Source organism: Rhipicephalus microplus, chromosome 2, assembly GCF_043290135.1.
Source record: "Rhipicephalus microplus isolate Deutch F79 chromosome 2, USDA_Rmic, whole genome shotgun sequence".
In the NCBI taxonomy this organism is placed as follows: domain Eukaryota; kingdom Metazoa; phylum Arthropoda; class Arachnida; order Ixodida; family Ixodidae; genus Rhipicephalus; species Rhipicephalus microplus.
The window spans coordinates 300,759,723-300,781,184 of NC_134701.1; the positions used below are offsets into that span (position 1 = coordinate 300,759,723).

Genomic DNA, 21,462 nt, shown 5'->3' on the forward strand with positions numbered 1-21,462 from the left:
GTTGCTATTTAGTAGCTTTGGTAAGTCATCGTGATAAAATGTATGCTTGGCGTTCCGGATCTCAACTAGATTTGAGTTTTCAACATCGGAGTATTTATCCCAATCACTCCGGGTGTCACGGCGTTTGGCCGAACGGAACAGCCGTTTCTTTTTATTTTCCAGCCGTTTTAAACGTACAGAAAACCATGGCTTATTGTGATTAGTATGAAAGGTAACCCTCCGAATGAACATGTTAGTGAGCACACTTAATTTATTTTTGAATATCGACCAGTTTTCATGTACTGTGCGAGTGGGAAACACTGATTTGTACTCCGAAAAAAAGGTGTTAAGGTCTTCAGTTATTGCATCGTAGTTTCCCTTGTCGTAAAGGCATATTGTTTTTGTGGATGTGTACTTTGGAGCGGAACTGAATGAGAATAGGGCATGTATGATTTTATGGTCGCTGATTTGTGGGAGATAACTAACAGATGAAAGGTTCCCAGGACTGTTAGTTAGTATTAGGTCTAGGATGTTTGCCATTTCTTGCGTAACGCGTGTTGGTTCCGAGACTAACTGACTCAGGTTAAAATTTAAACATACGTCAATGAAGTTTTCAGCCTCTGCATGACATAATAATGAGGAAATGCCTAGGTTATGCCATTGGATGTTCGGGTAATTGAAGTCACCAAAGAGAAGGATGCGAGCATTGGAGTAAGTGGCAACAAGTTGCCTTAGGCTATTGTTTAGGTGCCTACAGAAGTCTGGATTAGTATGCGGTGGCCTATAACAAACGCCAAAAAGTACTGTTAGGGGAGGAGCGTGACAAATGAGCCATAATGATTCAATGTCGGATGTGACGTGTACAACGGAACATAATATATCTCGGTGAATTGTGACCAGAACACCACCCCCTCGAGTACACTTTCGGTCGCTACGATACACGCGGAATTCAGGCAAGTCAGTCAGAATTTCAGCGTCCGAAACGTTATCGTTGAGCCAAGTTTCAGTTAGTACCAGTATATTGCTTCCGGATGACAAAACAATGTTCGATAAGAGTTCGCGCTTTGGAAGGAAACTGCAGATGTTAGTAAATATCACGGAAAATGAGAGTGGTTTGGCAAGTGCCGGGCGCTGTCGGTTTGTAGGTACATGGTGACAGGACGATTGCTATGCGATTTCTTTAAGTGTGCTAGACAATTTATCAAAAATATAACGTTTTGGACCGATGTGCAGGGTTTTATACCGCAACGAGAACTTAGCAGATTTAGCCTTGGCAAATGCTATTAATTGTTTTCGCACGTGTCGAACGGAGAGCGAAAAGTCCTCTCCAATGCTAAAGTTAATATTTCTCAATTTCCGGCCATTTGATAGGATCCAGTCCTTTGTTTTTAAACATGCGAATTTTACGATTATGGGACGATTTCTACCGAGCGAGTGACGACCAAGGCGATGAGCTCTTTCAAAGTCATGAGGTTCTACGGTTATTCCTAGATTATTATGGCAAAAATCGATAATTATTTTTTCGGCATCGTTCCATGTTTCGCTGTCAGTAGGGTCGGAGATGCCACAAAAGATGAGGTTATTTCAACGTGATCGATATTCCGCGTCGTCTAGGCGGTCTTCTAACTCCTCGATCTTGTGAGACATGCTGCTTGTGTCTGCCCGCATCTTTTTGATGTTGTTTCGGATAGGAATAAGGGCCTGGTAGTGTGCTTCTAGGTCGGTCATCCGTTTGCATGAATCCGTTAATGTTCTATCAGTTGTGTTTAGCTGAGATTTAAGGCCCTGTACTTCGGTAATTACTTTGGATTGGCCTGGGGCTATTTTCTGAAGTTCTGTCAACACAGCATCATTTCCGCCAGGGCCAGGGTTAGTTTCCACATCTCCTGACAACATCAACAAGAAATGAATAACGGAAACACATTCGGCGGCAATGGCGAGACAGCACCGTGGGCTCGGCAACTGCACCAAGACGTAATTGCTAGTTTTTTTTTGCAAACAGCGCATAGGATTTACTAACCTGCATCGCAAAGATTAGCGGGTTAGATGGCTGCGTTGTGGTGCAGTCACAGAGCCCACGGGGCGGTGCCGGTGGCGGGTGCGCTTTTATATGCAGCGGGGCTGTTGACGTCGATGATGATGTGGCCGTCCACAATGCTTTGGGTTCCGGTAGCCTCTGCCCCCCTGGCGGCACGATCATCCCAGGTCGACTGTTGACGAGCGACAGGTGGTAGCATACTGATGCCGCTGCGAAGCACGACAGTGCGCACCTTGGTGACGCACCGGCAAAGATGCGCATCGAGGTCAGCAGTAGCTGGCTGGTGATCATACGGAAGATCGTCTGCATCGCAAAGATTAGCGGGTTAGATGGCTGCGTTGAGGTGCAGTCACAAAGCCCACGGGACGGTGCCGGTGGCGGGTGCGCTTTTATATGCAGCGGGGCTGTTGACGTCGATGATGATGTGGCCGTCCACAATGCTTTGGGTTCCGGTAGCCACTGCCCCCCTGGTGGCACGGTCATCCTAGGTCGACTGTTGACGAGCGACAGGTAGTAGTATCCTGACGCCGCTGCAAAGCACGGCAGTGCGCACCCCGATGACGCACCGGCAAAGATGCGCACCGAGGTCAGCAGTAGCTGGCTGGTGATCATACGGAAGATTGTCTGCATCGCAAAGATTAGGGGGTTAGATGACTGCGTTGAGGTGCAGTCAAGATTCATAAAACTGAGGAGTAGGGGTGGCGAAAAAAAAATGGCGCACAGTTTTGTTTGATTATTTAGGGCAGTAGAAGTGTCATACACCGCCCTAAGTGATAGTAACATTTTCGGACAACAACGATCATGTTAATCGACGTATGCATGTGGAAGGTAGTGGCCAGATACTGCACAAGGGTGGCCAATCCTCTTGTGAGGGAGTGTGTTACCGGCAGTGGTCACCAGTGAGGCTGCACCCCAGGCCTCTTAATGCAGTCCCATCACCATGTAGACTTCTTTTTTTTAATCCGGTTGGGAACTGCACAGCACCGGGATTCGAACCACGGACCTCATGCATGCAAGGCTGATGCTCTAACCACTATACCATCGCTGCCATATGCAATCTCCCCAATGCTATTTACTGCGTGCTTACAGGCGGTTTTCAGAGACATAGAATGGGAACAGTAAGGCATAACAGTTAATGGCGAGTACCTTTGTAACCTGCGCTTCGTTGATGACATTGCATTGCTGAGTAATTCAGGGGACGAATTGCAACTCGTGATTATAGAGTTAGACAAAGAGAGCAGAAAAGTAGGTCTTAAAATTAATCTGCAGAAAACGAAAGTAATGTACAGCAACCTCAGAAGAGAATAGCGCTTTGGGATACGTAGCAGTGCACTTGAAGTTGTAAAAGACTATGTCTACTTAGGACAGGAAATAACCGCGGAGCCAAACCACGAGACTAAAGTAACTAAAAGAATAAGAACGGGGTGGAGCACATTTGGCAAGCACTCTCATATTATGACAGGTAGATTGCCACTATCGCTAAAGAGAAAGGTATATAACAGCTGCATCTTGCCGGTACTTAGATACAGAGCAGAAACCTGGAGACTTACAAAGAGGGTACAGCTTAAATTGAGGAAAACGCAGCGAGCAATGGAAAGGAAAATGGTAGCTGTAACCTTAAGAGACAAGAAGAGAGCAGATTCGATTAGGAAACAAACCGGGGTTAAGGATATCATAGTTGAAATCAAGAAGAGGAAATGGACATCGGTCGGGCATGTAGCATGTAGGCAGGATAACCGCTGGTCATTAAGGGTAACTAACTGGATTCTCAGAGAAGGCAAGTGGGTTAGGGGGAGACAGAAAGTTAGGTGGGCAGATGAGATTAAGAAGTTTGCGGGTATAAATTGGCAGCAGCAAGCCCAGGACCGAGTTGACTGGCAGAACACGCGAGAGGCTTTTATACTGCAGTAGACATAGTACGGCTGATGATGATGATGATGATCGTGATAATGATCATGTTAGTACTCATAATTATGTGGCGTATACATGTATGAGTAATTAATCAGTGCTGTGTCCCACGACTGGTGCTACCAGCCCCTTCGAAAGCTTAAAACGCTTTTCTGCGGGACACCAGTGTACTGCGGCACAGGTGGCGTTCTGTACAGATAAGAACAAGGCCAAGAAATTTTTATACCGCTACACCCCCCCTTTCCCCCCCTTTTTTTAACGATGAGGTTAGATTTAGGGCACAACTCGGCTCGCTTGCAAGGTGTGTTTGACTAGATAAAAGTAACAACAGCACACACCCGTTAACCCAGCCGTGGCCCAGCGACAGCTGCGGATACCTATTGCATGTGCTGTTGCACGGCCACCTGAATCGGTGCGCGTAGCTGTGTCCAGGCGGTGTGGCTGTTGCAACGCCATCGTTCGCAGCACCACACAGTAAAAGCAGCAAAGCGGCATTTGCTTTCACCTTTAGTTCCTAACGTGCCATAGACGCGTTTCCTGACCAGGAAATTTATATTTCCTGCGAAGCATTGGTGGATACGGCAACGCATTTTGTCTTGAAGTTGCGTCGTACCACCGATAGAGATCTGCAGTGGTCAGCGAACCAATATCAGCGGCCGCACAGCGTTGTTACTTCATCTGCTCGTTCACGAGTGTTCCAACCTAATGAGTATAACAAAATACACCATTAATTAGGGTCTGCGTGCCTGGATCCCTGGATTGATTGAAAAAAACTACAAGTAGCCAACGTGGCCTCAATTTCTAGCTTAAACTAGCGCCACTGTGAAAATTTTGAAGATGTCCAGACATTTTAGCGCAGCATGGCCCAATTTCAGTAAATCTCAGTGTTTTGGTGCAGCTCGGCACAAAAATGGGGAATTGTATCAAATTGGCGCAATTGGCACAGCTGTTGCACCCATGCTTTAGCAATAAATTCCGGAACATCTTGTGAAGGCTACCTAGTGTACCCACCTGCTTCGTCCTGATAGTAGAACAGGTGAACTCTGTTTGACTGCAGCACAACGAAGCCTTCACCCATGAAACGAGGTGGCTCATCTGGTACACCAATGTACTTTGGGCTGGGGGCCAGCATAACCTAGTAACACAAAACTTTTCATAGAATATACACTGGATAGGAGGGACAGGAGCCTTGCATCCAAGGCTCACAGGGCTTATTTAATTCAAAACACTTGCCTTGAAACTGTCAAGTCGGCAGTCAAGTGTGTGCTGAAATAAGTCAATCCTGGATGCAGCAGCTCTGGTCTTGTATATAGCATGACCTTCCTCAAAACGAATCGAAATTGTTGTCGGGAGCAAGCGGTTTCCGAACACCAAGCGGCCAGTTGATACTTCCAGCTGAAATGACAGAATTATCACCATGACTTTTAATTGCTACCAGGAATAGCAGTAAAAAGTGTTACCAGTCTGAATGGTTCGCACTGGAACAGTTAAGGAGCACACCTTGTTCCGTCCGAAGTGAAGTTTTTTGTAACTTTACAAGTACACGAAACATGATATTTGCATGAAGCAAGGCACACTGATAGTTGAATACAGCTTTAGAAGTTCACAGAATGATGCACATATGCCTGCGCCTATGGGTGCACGCTTCATACGACATGATGAGCCAGAAAATGACATACTGATACAATCAATTCCAAGCTTATCGAACTTGAATATATCAAATTAATTGCTATGTTGAATCCCCTTGAATTTCCCATACAAAAGTATGGAACTGTTGCACATGTATATCTAAGGCTGGGCAGTATGAAAAATACATGTACTATCTCAGATACTATCTTAAATACTCTTTGCGTATCTGATATCTGTATTGCGATTTGTCTCGCAAGACGAGTATCTGTATTTGTACTTTGGTTACATTCGATAATGTAGTGTGCATCTCAAAATTCAAGATACTGCAGTCGCAATGCTACACTGAGTGAAACATTAATCACTGACTGAACGTTGATCCTCAAGCTAGTAATGGTGCCACTAAGCCACCTCAATGAAATAAAGAGCAGTCACATCATTTTATATTTACATCAGACTCCACCAGTCAGTGCAGGCTATCAGGTGAGCAGAGCAACACCTTTCAAAAAACAGAGCAACACGACAGAGCTCGCATAGTCTCAAAAGAAACTACCTTCCAGTGCTTGCCCATGTGTTTTTTGTTTTCTAGATTTATTCCCTCTCTAGTTTTGTGAGAACCATGACACTTACCCTTAGCTACTTGCAAGCGCCGCACAAATTCTAATGCCACTCTCTAGATGCACAGTACAGGTGGCACTTCTAACAGCTATGGCTTAATTCTCATAGCGATTCACCACCAATGCTTGAAACAGAACAGCATTTCTATTTTAATTATAAATGTTTGCCTTTTTTAGACCTCCCAATTTTTTATAGCTGTTACTAATTGCCAGGGAATTGTAGCAACAGCGTGAATAGAGGCGTTGTCCTGCACTTTCTTTTTTAATTTGGTGTGATCAGGTCTAAGTCACAGAAACTGAAGACCGCTCGATGCAACCCACCAGCAATATTCCGTAAACTTCGAGATTGTTCCAGATTGTGCTGCTAAGATTACGCGCGAATTCGGCTTTGGTGGCCTCATGCCGACGGAGTTGAAATGCTAAAAAGCATGCACTTAGATTTCATTGCATGTTAAGGAACACCACATGGTCGAAATTTCCGGAGCTCTCCCCTTCGGCGGTCTGCAAAATTATATCATAGGTCTAGTACGTAAAAACTGAAAAAATATAATTCAGATGAAGCGCCGTACACTTACTCTTGTGAATTTGCGAACTCTCGCATGCACCAGCGATAACGGTTGAGCGTGCGATCAATGCTGTAGAAGTACAAGACGTGTTCTGTTGATAAGATTACTGAAGGCTGACAACACTGTTTACTGCTGTCAGAGTACAGTGCGCTTTGCTTGTACTTTGAATTACTTACTTTTACGGGCAAAAATTAGCTGATTAGTTGCATTTCTACCAGTGACGACCACTTTCTTCATAGTCCCCACCACATGACAATACAATAAGCCTGGAAGTTTCTAAGGTGCACATGTCCTCTCATTTAAGAAAATTGATTGCAAATTGATTGTGTGAGTATTTAGATAATTACTAGTTTATGCCAGCAATTAGAACAATAAGAAGAATAAGAAAGGTAAGAGCAGCTTTATGCACTCTATGTAAGCCTGCCTATATACACATTGTTCCACAAAAATGTTGCGACTGACATTGTTGCTGCTGTACAGCAGTGATTTAGTATTGCAAAACAATCTTTTGTAGAGAAGCTGGAACTGCACACCGGTATTTGTGCCATCGTGCGAAGGCTCCTTATTGAAGCTTGTGTGATTAGATGGCAACTCACTAGCTGGTCGGCAAGCTCAGCAAGAACTCCTGTCAATCACAAAAATTACAAGCAAGAACCACTGTCAGCAAAGTTTCACACACACACATACACACACACACACACACATACATACATACATACATACACACGCATACATACATACACACACACATACACATACATATATACATACATACATACATACACACACATACATACATACGTACATATGTATATACATACATACACACATACATACATGTACACACATACATGCACACACATACACACACACATACATATGTGCACACACACATACAGACACACACACACACATGCACACATACACACACACGCGCATATATACATACAGACACAGACACACGCACGCACACGCACGCATTCTATCAAGCTGCATTCTATCAAGTTTCAATGCCTCCTAGCGCACAGATAACTAAAACACGGTGTAATTGGTTGGTTGCACACCGTTTCGCAGTGCACTGGCACCTGATGCGCGATTTCCTAGAGGTGTTAACGAGTTTACACGGTGTTTCCGGAGGTGCTAATTGCCGAGGGCACCAAAATCACATGAATTCGAAGTGACTCGACAGTCTCATAGCAATGCCCCGCATTCCCTTCACTGTCTGTTTGTGCATGATGGCATGCAGGCCCGAAAAGCATGGCCTTTGAGATCAGCAACTTTGCAACATATTTACGATGCTTTCGGTCATAGATTGCTACTTTTTTTTTCTTTTCGCTTGGTACTACAAAGTACCTAGTGCCATCCCCATTGACAAGATATCAATGATGGAATACATGGCAGTCTGTTTTTTGTGGCCAACGTCATCAATTACGGCTTGCGCACTTCAGTATTTCGTGCTTCGTTACTGCCGAATCTTCCATCCGGAGTAGAACTAAACATTGCATCGTTCGAAATGATAACAATGATTTGTGTTTGGAACGACATCAAGCAAGGCACCGTCACGAAGTTTCCTGGTGGGCTATAGTGAAAAGTGATAATGAGTGTGTCATGTCACCTGACAACGGTGTATCGTGCCTCGGTGAATTTCGCTACTTTCCAGGCACCACCTCAAACGGTAGTACAGAATGTGACTTCATCAGTTCAGGTGTAGGACGTTGCCGTTTCTGACATCGATGCTGATCTCATGGCTAACATTGCCGGTGCCGCAGAAGTGGGCCCGCGCGGTTATGAAGATGATAACGACACTGCTGAATGTTTTTCCGCCCTACAGAGCTTGCATCGACGCTCACCGTCAATCCCCACTATTGTGGCTGAAGCTGCTGAAGTTGGTTATTTTTAAAGTTTCAATGCTCAATTAATGAGGATAACTTTTATTCATTTATTGATGAACTAGACAGTGTGCTAGAAGTCAAACAAGTCTGAAGGGTACAGTAAACACTCGTTACGACGAAGTTGCTTAATTTGAATTATCCCTTTTAACACAGTGTCACGCGGGCCCGACCCCAATACGTGTATTTTAGACCAGATTACTCAAAGCATGTTGACAGCTTGCGATGCTTAGAGCGAAGTAACAAGTTGCGAAATCATACTCACGACAGCGCAGTCAAGCGAGCAACGATGCCGCCAAAGTGCCTGCGCACTTTTTTCATCCTCGTTCCACACCAAGAGGCTTTTTCTGCGCTGAGCGAGTGATATTCGCGCTTGCATTGCCAGGCTAAAGCGCGCTACTGCAGACGCCATGAGACTTTCCGAGGCACAAATTTTACCCTCCCCCTCCGCGTTCTACTCTGGTTCGGAGGTGACCGTCGGTGGCGCTCTCTAACATGCCAGCTGTAGAGTGCCTCGATGTACCCAAAGGTGAACAAGTGCATGAAAGCACTTTAGCCGGGTACTCACCGCTACTAACGCTAGCTACGCCAGTGGTGTCCCATGATCGGTACGAAGCCTTGGCCACAGGATTTCTCCCATCCCTGTTTGGAAGATGCTGTGCACGTGTGGTGAGCGAGGTATGTGTAAACCCATGACATTATTGTGCACATCGTGAGTGTTTACTGACTCGTCAAGTGAAAATAGCCCTCCCGGTACCCTGTGACGCTGGTGCTGGTTAAAAAAAAACTAAACTATTTATTACAACACACGGCTCAAAAATACATGGCTAGGCACGTCTCCCCGCATCAGCGTCAGAGGCTTCACTCACGCTCGTTGCACTGATCTCGAGCGGGAACACACTGTTGCCGACTGATTGGATGATTTCCGCTTAGTATGTCACTCACATTTCACCTCTCCCCGGAAGACCAAGCCCCTTGGTCTCACGTGGTGTCGACAGGCACTGTAAAGCACAACTTTTGTGAGTGAGGAGAAGCTGACGCAAGCTCTCAAGGTGTTTGGGCTGCGGCTAGTCGAAGTTCCTCCTGGTAGCCTCTTCTTAGACTAGAGTAGAGGGCATCTCACTGGCAATAAAGGCATCTGGCTCAGACAAAGCGTTTACATGCTTCTCCCACAGTGATCTCTGTGGAGAATAATAATAATGTTGCTGCAGTAGCGTATTTTCTAGCTTTCAACTACAGCTACATGTGTTGCTATTTGCGAAGCATGTTTTAAACATGCAGAGCAGCAGAAATCATGACAAGGGGACACACCTCGATGAGCATGTTGATGTGCAGACTCACGTTTGCGTGTAATGATTGCGATAGAAACAATTTTCTTGCTGGTAGCTGTACATCCACGAATTTAATCCTTGACTTCAAGAATATCTGTCACAGCCAAACGACACAAGAGGGCCGCCAGGAAGGAGAGCAAATAGATAGCACCTGTGCGACTTCGACGCTGTTGAGGATCTTTCATACGCTTCACGTGCTATTCTCTGGGCTTCAGTGAAAAGTACGCTGGAATGCTCAGTTCAGATGCCCCATAGCTTGAGTTTTCGGTGGTATTAGACGTCATAATGGAAATCGTTCTTTCAAACTTCACCGGCTCTGGTTTGCTCTTCTGATTTAGATAGATTTGTGGGGTTTAACGTCCCAAAACCACCATATGATTATGAGAGACGGCGTATTGGAGGGCTCCGGAAATTTTGACCACCTGGGGTTCTTTAACGTGCACCCAAATCTGAGTACACGGCCCTACAACATTGCCGCCTCCATCGGAAATGCAGCCGCCGCAGCCGGGATTTGAACCTGCGACCTGCGGGTCAGCATCCGAGTACCTTAGCCACTAGACCACCGCAGCGGGGCGCTCTTCTGATTTACTTTGACGTTGATCGGTGTTGTAAAGTCCGAAGGGTCGTCACTTCAGGAGGTTCAACTGGTCTAGGTTCACACATGTGTTTCGGCACAAATAATGGCCTGTTCAATACCTTGGCTACTTGTTGGTTAGGCACATTATGGTTACTCCTAACCAGATTGTCAGCAATGACCGAGTTATGTTCAGGGGAGATCTCACGACCTAAGTTTATTTATTTATTTATTTAATACTGCAGACCAAGAACTGGTAGAAGCTGAACAGGTACAAGAGACAGGATATAACTACAAAAACACATGTGATAACATAAGAATATATCACGAAAAATAGAATTGAAAACTTGTACTAACAGAACACACAAAATTTAACATGGCAATATATTACGTAAAAAGAAACAGAACACAAATTGACAGTGCCTATTCAAGCTCTAAACAACAGAAAGTTGGCTGAGATCAGACAGACAGTTCCACTCTGACACAGTATGTGGAAAAAAAGAAAATTTAAATGCATTGCTTTTGGCAAAATACGGGGTTAAAGAATAGGCGTGATGATGACACGTATGCCTAGTGGACAGAGGAGATATATATGCACTCGTGTCAAGTGCTAACTTGTGATTAACTAGCAGATATAGGAAGTTAAGGGGGTTCCTTTTTCGTCGTAATGACTGGTGGCAGGTCGGTGTGGACGGTTACAGGCATGGTAGTGCAGCCTAGTGGCACGACAGAAGTTTGGTTCAGTGACAGTGTGGTTGTGGCAAAAGCTTGTCAACGAGGCTCTATTGTCATTGGGAATGACTCTCATTGCAGGCAGTCTTATGATTGTTTAGCCGGCGGGAAAGGCTTTGAATGGGCTAAAATGACAGCGTTGGCCATTTGCGAGGCGAGACGCTGAGTGGCTAGGAGTGTCACACCCATGGCTGGGTGTTGTAGCTGCGTAGGTTGCGGTGGCAGAAAGTTCAAGTGAGTTTGCGCTGCCGCAAACTAGTCTTCACCCAGGATAAGTGGAAGAGCGTAGTTTTCCAAAACTGCTGCCTCTACCACACCAGAGATAGGGCCAATAGTTATTTTCAAGAGGGCTGACGCAACCGGTAATGCTGTACTCCCTTCAACAATGAACAGAGGTTGATTGGCCCATGGCAACAGCATGATAGAGGAAAGGATGTCTTTGGAAATCAATGTGACTTTCGAACCAGAGTCTGGGTAAGCGTCTTGCTGTCAGATTCTTGTAACGGACGCTGTAAAAAATTGTCGCAGCTGTTGCGCACCTTCTAGTGTTCCAGGCAAAATATGCAGAGCCTGTGGCTGTCCAGCGCCAAAGGTGAGGGACGATTGGATCCTTGGTGACTTAGTACGCGAAGAACATGCTGCTGCCAAATGCCCCAACTGTTTGCACTTGTAGCAGACCGCTTGAGTTATGTCTTGACCACTACAGAAGGCTGGAGCCCCATAGCACGTGGAAAACGCTTCATAACATTGTTCCTGTTGTTCTCTGGGTAAGTCAGAAATGCGTTGTCTTCGCTGTGCTGTTGTAGCCGTTGTAGGCACTGGCTGGTGGAAACTGTGATGCTTATGTTCTAAATTGCCATTTCGAAGTGCCTGCAGTGAAGGCTATGGCATACCGGTGGTTGTGCACTTGCCCTGTGCTGAATATGATGAGTGCACTTGTCCAGGCTTGTGCATGTGGATATGAAGTCTCCTATCGTCAAAGGTCAATTAGCCGCAATGGCTGCAATAACATGCGGCTCGTTGTGGCCTTGCAGTAGATAGTCAATTTTCTGGGCGTCGGAAAGCATTACAGGGCAATTTTCAATCTTCCGTAGCTTCGCGTAAGCGTACACTTGTAGGTTCTTACCTGGGTCCCGTCTAATCCCGATGACGTGTTCCTGCCCCTTGAACAGTCAGCTTCGACAAAAATGTCTCCTTTAAAGCCACGCTCCACGTTTCCCAAGTCAAATTATTATGCCCAAAAGCAAGATGCGAATTTAGAGCTGGGCCTTTGAGTTTACTTGTGGCAATAAGGCATGTTGTAGCGTCGTCCCATGCGGCAAGCTGTTGCACACGGCAGATGTCAGTGATTCATGCTGTAAGATTTTGCACTGGAGAATCGCCGAAGTACGCTATGGACGAGGACAAGTCAGGCAGCGTAGTAATTGTTGGCGAGGGGCGTGAGAGCTGCTGAAACAGAAGAGTCAGGTTTTCGAGCGTTGCGGTATCAAAGGGCAAACGCGCGTTGCCGGTGGCCTCAGGCTAGCGATGCTTGGCTGCGACGTTGCCGAATGTCGGCTTCGAGACGCTGAAAGAGTTCTTTAGTACCCGTGCTGTCTAATTCGTCACGAGTCAGTTCATCACGGATTAGGCCGTCTCTGAAATGCAGTAGCCTCGCGTAATCAAGCTCTTCACAATTAATTAGCATGATGCACCGTCAGGTGACGCTCGCCAGACTGTGGTCGCAAACACGGTCGAAAAGGCGAAGGGTACTGACCAGCGTTCCTGTGTTCCCATGGCTGGCTATCTTAGAAAAAGTCCATCGTCGACTGCGCCAAATGTGAGGCTTCTGCCGGTCAAAAAAAACTCTAAACTGATCAAACTATTTCTTACAACGCACGGCTCAGAAATACATGGCTAGGCACGTCTCCACGCATCAGCGTCTAAGGCTTCACTCAGACTCGTCGCACTGATCTTGGAGCGGGCGCACCCTATTTCCAACTGATTGGCTGGTTTCGGCTTAGTATGTCACTCACAGTCCGCACAGAAGTGCCTCACATGGGAGCAGGAAGTTCAACTGATATGTGAGGTGAACTGTTGTCATCTGTTCTGAAGAATAATGCCGTTCTGGGCAGCTTCAAGAAGAGTTTCTCAGCCAAACGAAAGCGCAACCGTGATTCTATGTATCCCAAGTATAAAGAGCGCTTCTTGAATGGCTGAATAATGCTAGCAGTGAAAACCTTCCTGTAAATGGGCCTGCACAGACCACAAAAGCAGAAGCCCTAGCCACCCAAATGGGCAAGCAAGATTTTAAGTGCAGCAACAGCTGGCTTGAATGTTTCAAAAGATGGCACGGTGTGTCTTCAAAATCGATTTTTGGGGAAAGTGCAGCTGTGGACCGCGACGTTGTGGACGGATGGCGCAAGTATCGGCTGAGCGCCCAACTTCAGCAGTATGAAGATATAGAGACATTTACAACTTAAACGAGGCAACATTCTTTTACGAACTGTTGCCGAAGTGCACTTTGTGGGGTCTAAAATGTGGCACCACACTCTCGGAACGAATAAACACAGCAGACGTGGTCAAACAGGACCAAACAACACATTTATTCAATTACTTCTACAACGACAATATCACCACTTAATGAATAAATCAGTAGTGATTACCATGCTAAAACAACTTCACACAATATTCCAAAACACTTACCAACATAACAAACACAACCGAGGTAGCGCGAAGGGGGCAACGCGAATGCTCGACTCACCACAGTGGCCCATGGCAGACAACTCGCGGTGCCTAAACAAACTGAAGGAGGCACTCCTCGCGCCCAGCCGAAGCTCCCAACAAAGCCTGCCGGCTGACTTTTTTGTGCGTGAATAATGGTTTGTTTTAGTGAATACCACGTGAATAACGGTTAGTTTCACTGAATACCACTTCTGGGAAGTTGTCAAGGCTGATTTAGCTGTACTTGCTGAGCTTTTATTGGGCAGTCGTATATATCGCATTACCAATTATATAGAATTTTTTTACCATCCCGCTCATTGATCGATTGATTTGTGGGGTTCAACGTCCCAAAACCACCATATAATTATGAGAGACGCCGTAGTGGAGGGCTCAGGAAATTTCGACCACCTGGGGTTCTTTAACATGCACCCAAATCTGAGTACACGGGCCTACAACATTTCCGCCTACATCAAAAATGCAGCCGCCACAGCCGGGATTTGATCCCACGACCTGCGGGTCAGCAGCCGAGTCTTAGCCACTAGACCACCGTGGCGGGGCTTGCCGTACCGCTCACTTTGTTATAACGAGGGTTTACTGTATTTTCAAATAAAGTGCAGCAACTTGCAAAAGAAGTCGTCACCTTTTTCTGAAGCATACCGTGAGTGAATCATCAGATTAATGCTTATTACAATTGCCGAAAGCAGTTTCGAGAGTTTCAATACATTAATATAAGGCTTAAACATGCATATTTTTTTATTTGGAATGACTAATATATCGAACTACTTCGCGATCCCCTTCAAGTTCGATACATCTGGGAAATACTAAGATGCACTGTAGCTACGACAGAAAAAAAAAAAGAAGGTTAAACATACTTCTTTCTAGAACTGACACACAGAGAAAGACAAAACAAAAGAATCTCAAAGGAGTAATGACAGGACATTTGTGAACCTCAGTTTTTTTGCGTCAGTCTGGCACAAGTGCATCAGTGCTTGTGGTTGACGCTGTTTTTCAGGGTCCACAATCTCTTTTCCTTTTGCAGGCAAGAAGAGGCTCGCCAGCGAGGTGATGCCCTAAGTCTTCAAAGAAAGAAGGGGTGCGCATCATGCACATGCCTTCGTGCATGCTGGTCTACCTTCTTCTCCACATGAAAGACAGTCCAACAATTGCCTGGACTCCTGGCACGGTATACCCTAACCTAACCTAGATTGTGTACTAGATCTGAAAATAAGGTACCCCACACATTTTTCTTTGCACAGTTTTTAAGTGTTCCTGTGTACCACTTGCATCAGGCCTTTTCGTGCTAAAAATTTGGCAAAAGAATTACAGCTTGGTGCCCTCATGAGACAATGGGACAGGTGTTGTCCCACTTTTTCAAAGAAACTTCAAGGGCCAATGGGACACATACGTGCTACTTTTTTCTCGTAAATTAATGGTCATATTTTGGTGAAACTTATTTCACACTGTTTCTAAGCACGCTATTTAGCAATTACAAAGGCATAACTTCTGTTATGCAAAAAATATTGATGAACCCACAAAAGTAAAAGTTGGACACAAAACCACGAAAACAAACACAATAATGTTGGCAGCCCTGTTCACAATGTATCAAACAGCAGCTAAAAACTCAATGTCTACGACCTTGACAAAAGAAAATTGTCTACAAATACCTTAGAAAATCTTTGCCAGCTCAAGTTTTTAAATGCTGATAATTTGACCGACAAACCTTCTTAGGAAAACATCATTATTTCCGAAAAACAAAGTCTTCAAAGCCCCACTAGGAGTCCATTCTGATACAAACAACCAATAAACAAAGAGTTGGACATACCATAGTTAAAATGGGCCTAGAACCTCATTTATTCTTTTACTGCACAGATTATTACAGGTTATTGTAATACATAAATGACTCTCACAACTTGGAAATAAATTTTACTGCTAACATGATAGTACATCAAATGCTTTATCTTTGAAAGGGACATTAAAAAGTGCAAAACAATTTTTTGCATATTAGTGGAGTACACATTCACAATCCCGAAAACACCACTCTTACTGTGACAAGACACCGAGAATAGGTGCAAAAAAAAAAAATGCGGGTAGTGATGCTTTTTGAGATTGCCGCAGCAAACACGTGACATAAGAGATATTGAAGGTGTCTATTAGATTCTATGTAGCTTCCAACCGATAAAAAATAAAGGACAGTCCGCGTCCAATTTCCCGGACCCTCAAAGGACCGTGAAAATGGCCGGAAAATCGGGCAGCCCAGAAAAACAACTGCAAGCGAAAACATTTCTTTTTCCAATAGGTATTTTTCGCTGACGGAGTGGGTCATGGCAAAAGTACAGGATTCTCATGGTAATTCAGCAAATGCTTCATTTAGGTGCTCCGAAAAGAGCCATTTGTATTAAAAAGAAAAACCAAAGAAAGGAAAGAAAAGATAACAGCATACCCACGGAGTGAATGATGATGAGTAAGATGAAGCGCTGGAGGGTTATATATACAAATACTGTATATATTTGTACAAGAAATTCTACAATTTGTAAGTGGTAGCTACACGTCGCTTCCATTCTTTTTTCATTATAACGTCTTTATGGTCGGTGAAGTGGTGGATCGGTGATGGGGTACAGTGGGATGTTTGCAAGGACAAAGTAGTGGGCAGTTTGCAAAGGTGGAACTATAGGTGGTCACATACAAACATACAAAAATGGAAACAGTGAGAAAATCTATGGCATTTTAATGCACACCTGGATACAAGTACACAGCCATCTTGCATTTCATATTGGCTACTTTTCAAGAGTATTTGCTTCATGGTCGCAGAAGTGGTGGATCAGTGATGGGGCGTAGTGGGATGTTTGCAAGGATGAAGTAGTGGGCAGCTGGCAAAGGTGAAACTGTAGGCGGTCACACGCGCACACACACACACATGCGCGCTCAATGTGGCCAGCCGGCACTACTGCATTCGTAAACACTTAGCCGCAAAAAAATAATAATCACTCAACATATATACTTGCGTAATGAACGCACTCGCACATTAAATGCAACTTCAGTCATCAAAATTTGTTTTGTTTTTTTTTCCCCACATAATAAATGCACCTTCTACAATCATGCTGTGCAGTCCCGCTAACCGACACAAGGCGCCTCCTAGCCCACTGGATCTTTTCCTTTTTACTATTATACCACCCCCTTCGGCTACCTCGGCTTGCTCCCTCCGCACCTTCACCTGCTGCCGCATGCCGTGTTGTTTTTTCTCTTCTATTTGTGCGAGGCATATCCCGAGTCTTTTTTAATTATCTATGTGCCACAGCGGCATTCACGAATGGTGCGAGTGTAGAGACATCGCAGCTGATAAGCACACAGCGAACGAAGGTCACGAAACTGCCCACGCCAACCGACGGTCACTTCTTGCAAATATGAAACTTTCACTTCTTGCAAATATGAAACTTTAAGGCTCAACTACATGCACGCAATTTTAGAACGACGACAGAATTTGCTGCTGTAGTGAAGGACCATCCGTCGCCATCGCGTCACAGCTTTCTGGAAAACCAGAAGAAAGTCGCTTGTGGCTCAGAAAGAATCTTCACAAATTCCGTAACGTGGTAACACGCGCAATTCTCCCTTCAGTTATCCGCTCGTAGTTCAAGGAACGCAAGACATAAGCTACCTTTTCTACAGTAATTCATCAGATAGACAGCAAGGCGACAGCCGTATTCGGTCATTAATCTTGTTATCTCAGGTTTGTTTTGATGCCTCGGTGGTAGCTTCCTTCAATGTTGGCTAATTGCTACCTGCATGAAAGAGGAGGACGAAGTTAGTTTTTGGGTTGATGCTAAACTGGTGCCATCTTGCTCGTTGAGTTTTGTGTGTTCTGAACAGATTAAAGAAGTTACTCGTAACATTATTGATGGAGGTGGACAACCCCGTATCTCGAGACGCGCAGCGGTCGCAACATCGGCGACCCTTCCACTGCTTCGACTGCTGGTACTTCCTTTACGCCACCCTCATCAGTCCAAGCCACCACCTACGTCACACTCCCGCACCTCCGGGATCCCGGCATTTTCTCCGGTGATGGTAAGATTGATCTTGACACTTGGCTGAGCCCGTATGATCGCGTCAGTGCTACTCACCGCTGGGATCCCACGCTCATGCTCGCCAACGTGCTTTTGTACCTGGACAGCACTCCCCAAACATAGTTTGAAAGACACGAAGCCGAAATAACAAGCTGAGATCTCTTAAAAAAAAAAAAGATCCGTGACCTGTTTGGCAATTTCTATGTTCGTCAGCTCGCTGCGAAGAAGGCTCTTACCACACGGGCACAGTCTTCTACCGAATCATGTGTCTCTTACATTCTTGACGTCTTGGCCCTTAGTTCCAAGGCCGACCAGTGCATGTCGGAAGATGAAAAGGTTAACCACGTCTTGAAAAGCATTGTCGACGATACTTTGAACCTGCTGGTTTTCAACAACGTCTCGAGCATCAACACCATCCTTAAAGAATGCCGACGTCTCGAACAAGCTAAAGCCCGCCGCGTAGCCCAAAGCATTGTACGCCTTCCGAACACAGCGGCCACTTCTTCATGTGACGACGCCTTCCACCAGGAAGCCCCTTGATGTGACAACCTCACACGCATCATTCGTCGAGAGGTTGAGGCAGCACAACCAGTAGCAACGCCATTACCGACGCCTGCGCCTTCCCCGACCACAATCTCTTTGATACAAGCAGTCGTTCGTCAAGAGCTATCGAATGTCGGCCTACATCCTGTTCCTGCCGTATACTCTGCTGAGCCTTCTTATCGTCCCCCTTCTGCTCCTCGCATACAACGCAATCCGTCCGAATGGCGTACCAGTGATGACAGGCCCATATGTTTTAACTGTCGACGCGCTGGTCATATCGCACATCACAGCCACAGCCGCTGGGCTCCACCATCCCATTATGCACCTCAGTATCACACCACTTCTGCTTCCCAGTCGTCCCCACCACTTTCTCCATCAACGCCGACCACATTTTCCGCTCCTACAGCACCTCTGAGCAGACCTCGCTACGACCGGTCACCGTCCCCTGCTCGTCGTCAGTCCCGGTCGCCCCCACAGCGCCGTGCTGCCTCCCCGACCTATTCGCAGCATCTCCGACCGGAAAACTAGGCCGTGCAGCTTCTGGTGGTGGAGCTGCGTTGACGACTCTCGTAAGAAATCCTCGATTAACGTTAACAACGAACCGGAACCTTTTGGACGTTACTGTCGACAATGTTCGTGTCAGTGCATTGATAGATACTGGCGCGCGTGTGTCCATTATGAGTGCTAACCTTCGCCGCCGACTTAGAAAAGTTGTCACGCCCGCCCTCAACCGAGCTGTACGAGTCGCCGATGGAGGAACTGCCGCAATTCTTGGCACGTGCTCTGCGCGAGTTTCTATTGGGGAGAGAAGCACTGTCATTCTTTTTGCCGTTATCGAACACTGCCCTCATGAACTCATTCTTGGTATGGATTTTCTAGCCACGCACTGTGCCCTCATAGACTGTTCAGCTGGCTCTCTCCATCTCGATTTACCTCTCTTTTCCGACCCGGCCAGCCCACCGCAAACCAGCCTCTGCTGCACTGATTTCACGCGTCTACCGCCTAACTCTGTCACACATGTCGACTTATCCTACACGCCGCCAGTACCTGACCTAATGGTGATAACATGGTGGCCCCGATTCCTGCCGTGATGCTATCGGATGGCGTTGCTGTGCCGCATATGATTCTGACGATTATGAGAAACCGACCTTCCTTCCGCTGATCAACTTCTCACTCACCACGCAAGTTCTACCACAGGGTATCTCCCCAGCCAAAATTACCGCTCTCCAAGACGACCATGTCGAGCCCTTCAGAGTGGACGATTGCTGCAGCTCAGTCAGTCGTTCCACTCCATCACATTCTTGGGGCACCTACATCGAGCAAATGATGTCATCGGCACGTCTGAGCAAGCTGCAGCGCTTTGTCACGTTCTTGAGGGCTATTGTAGCATTTTCGACTTTGCCAGCAACTCTTTAAGCCAAACGGCCATCGTCACCCACTGTATCAATACTGGCCATGCGACTCCCATTCACCGACGCCCCTACCGTGTTTCTGCGTCAGATCGTGCAATAATACAACAGGAAGTTGGGAAAATGCTTGCGAAAACATTATCGAGCCTTCATGTAGCCCCTGGGCTTCTCCAGTCGTCCTTGTTAAAAAGAAGGATGGAACATGACGCTTTTGTGTCGATTACCATCACCTCAAAAAATTACAAAAAAAGACGTTTATCCTTTACCTCGCATCGGTGACGCCCTCGACTGCCTGTATAGTGCTACTTATTTTTCAACTATTGACTTTCGGTCAGGCTACTGGCAGATAGCCGTCGATGAGGTGGACCGCGAGAAGACCGCATTCATCAATCTTGATGGTCTTTATCAGTTTAAGGTGATGCCCTTTGGTCTCTGCAATGTGCCAGCCACATTTGAAAGAATGATGGACTCATTGCTCCAAGGGTTGAAATGGTCCACCTGCTTGTGTCACGTTGATGATATTGTCTTTTCGCCCACATTCGACTCACATCTCGATCGTTTATCAGCTATTCTGGACGTTTTTCGTCAAGCCGGACTCCAGCTTATTGCCTCCAAGTGCCACTTCACTCGTCATCCAATTTTCGTGCTCGATCACCTGGTCAATGCCCAAGGCGTGCGTACAGACCCAGAGAAAATTCGCGCAGTCACAAATTTTCCCGTTCCGAGGACCACAAAGGATTTCTGCAGTTTTGTGGGGTTGTGCTCCTATTTCAGATGCTTTGTTAAGGACTTTGCGAACATTACACGCCCCCTAGCAGACCTCCTGAAGAAAGACGCCTCATTTATCTGGGGCCATGACCAAGTGCCATCGTTTTTGCAACTTACGACACTGCTTACAACGCCACCAATCTTGGCTCACTTTGATCCATGAGCCCCAACTGAGGTTCACACGGACGCCAGTGGACACGGCATAGGAGCTGTGCTATTGCAGCACCAACGGGGACACGACCGTGTTATAGCCTACGCAAGTCGACTTACCTCCAGCCGAGCGCAACTATTCCATCACCAAGCGCGAGTGCCTCGCCTTTGTATGGGCAGTCGCCAAGTTTTGTCCATATCCTGTTGTCCCGGATCATCATGCGCTCTGCTGGCTAGCCTCCCTGAATGACCCCACAGGACATCTCGCTCGTTGGGCCCTACGCTTCCAGGAATACACATTCTCTGTAATGCATAAAACAGGGCGATTACATCAGGATGCGGATTGTTTATCCCGCTACCCTGTGAACGAAGCAACCGATACTGACGCTATCGCGGATGTTTTTTTCAGTGTCGCAGCTGCTGAACATTGGCAAAGAGCAACGTCGGGATGCTTCTTTATGAGCCATCATTGAAAAACTGGAGTCACACCTCGCGACTCGTCCCTATGAATGTTTTTGGTGAAAGACGGGATCCTATACCGCCGTAACCTTGATTCCGAAGGAATCAAGGT

General features: G+C 46.1%; 2 protein-coding genes across 6 annotated transcripts in view; both read right to left on the bottom strand.

Moving 5' to 3' along the window:
- The window catches only part of tweek (transmembrane protein KIAA1109 homolog tweek), a 1,194,469-nt gene extending 1,189,382 nt beyond the window's left edge, over positions 1–5,087 (bottom strand). For all 5 annotated transcript variants that reach the window (XM_075882507.1, XM_075882492.1, XM_075882501.1 and 2 more), the window contains exon 1: positions 4,937–5,087. In XM_075882507.1, coding sequence (XP_075738622.1) covers positions 4,937–5,057 — 121 coding nt within the window. In that variant the 5' untranslated portion in view covers positions 5,058–5,087. The remainder of the gene's footprint in view (positions 1–4,936) is intronic.
- A 38-nt stretch (positions 5,088–5,125) lies between these two features.
- The window catches only part of LOC142783843 (bridge-like lipid transfer protein family member 1), a 91,385-nt gene continuing 75,048 nt past the window's right edge, over positions 5,126–21,462 (bottom strand). The window contains exon 5 of the mRNA XM_075882525.1: positions 5,126–5,320. Coding sequence (XP_075738640.1) covers positions 5,141–5,320 — 180 coding nt within the window. The 3' untranslated portion in view covers positions 5,126–5,140. The remainder of the gene's footprint in view (positions 5,321–21,462) is intronic.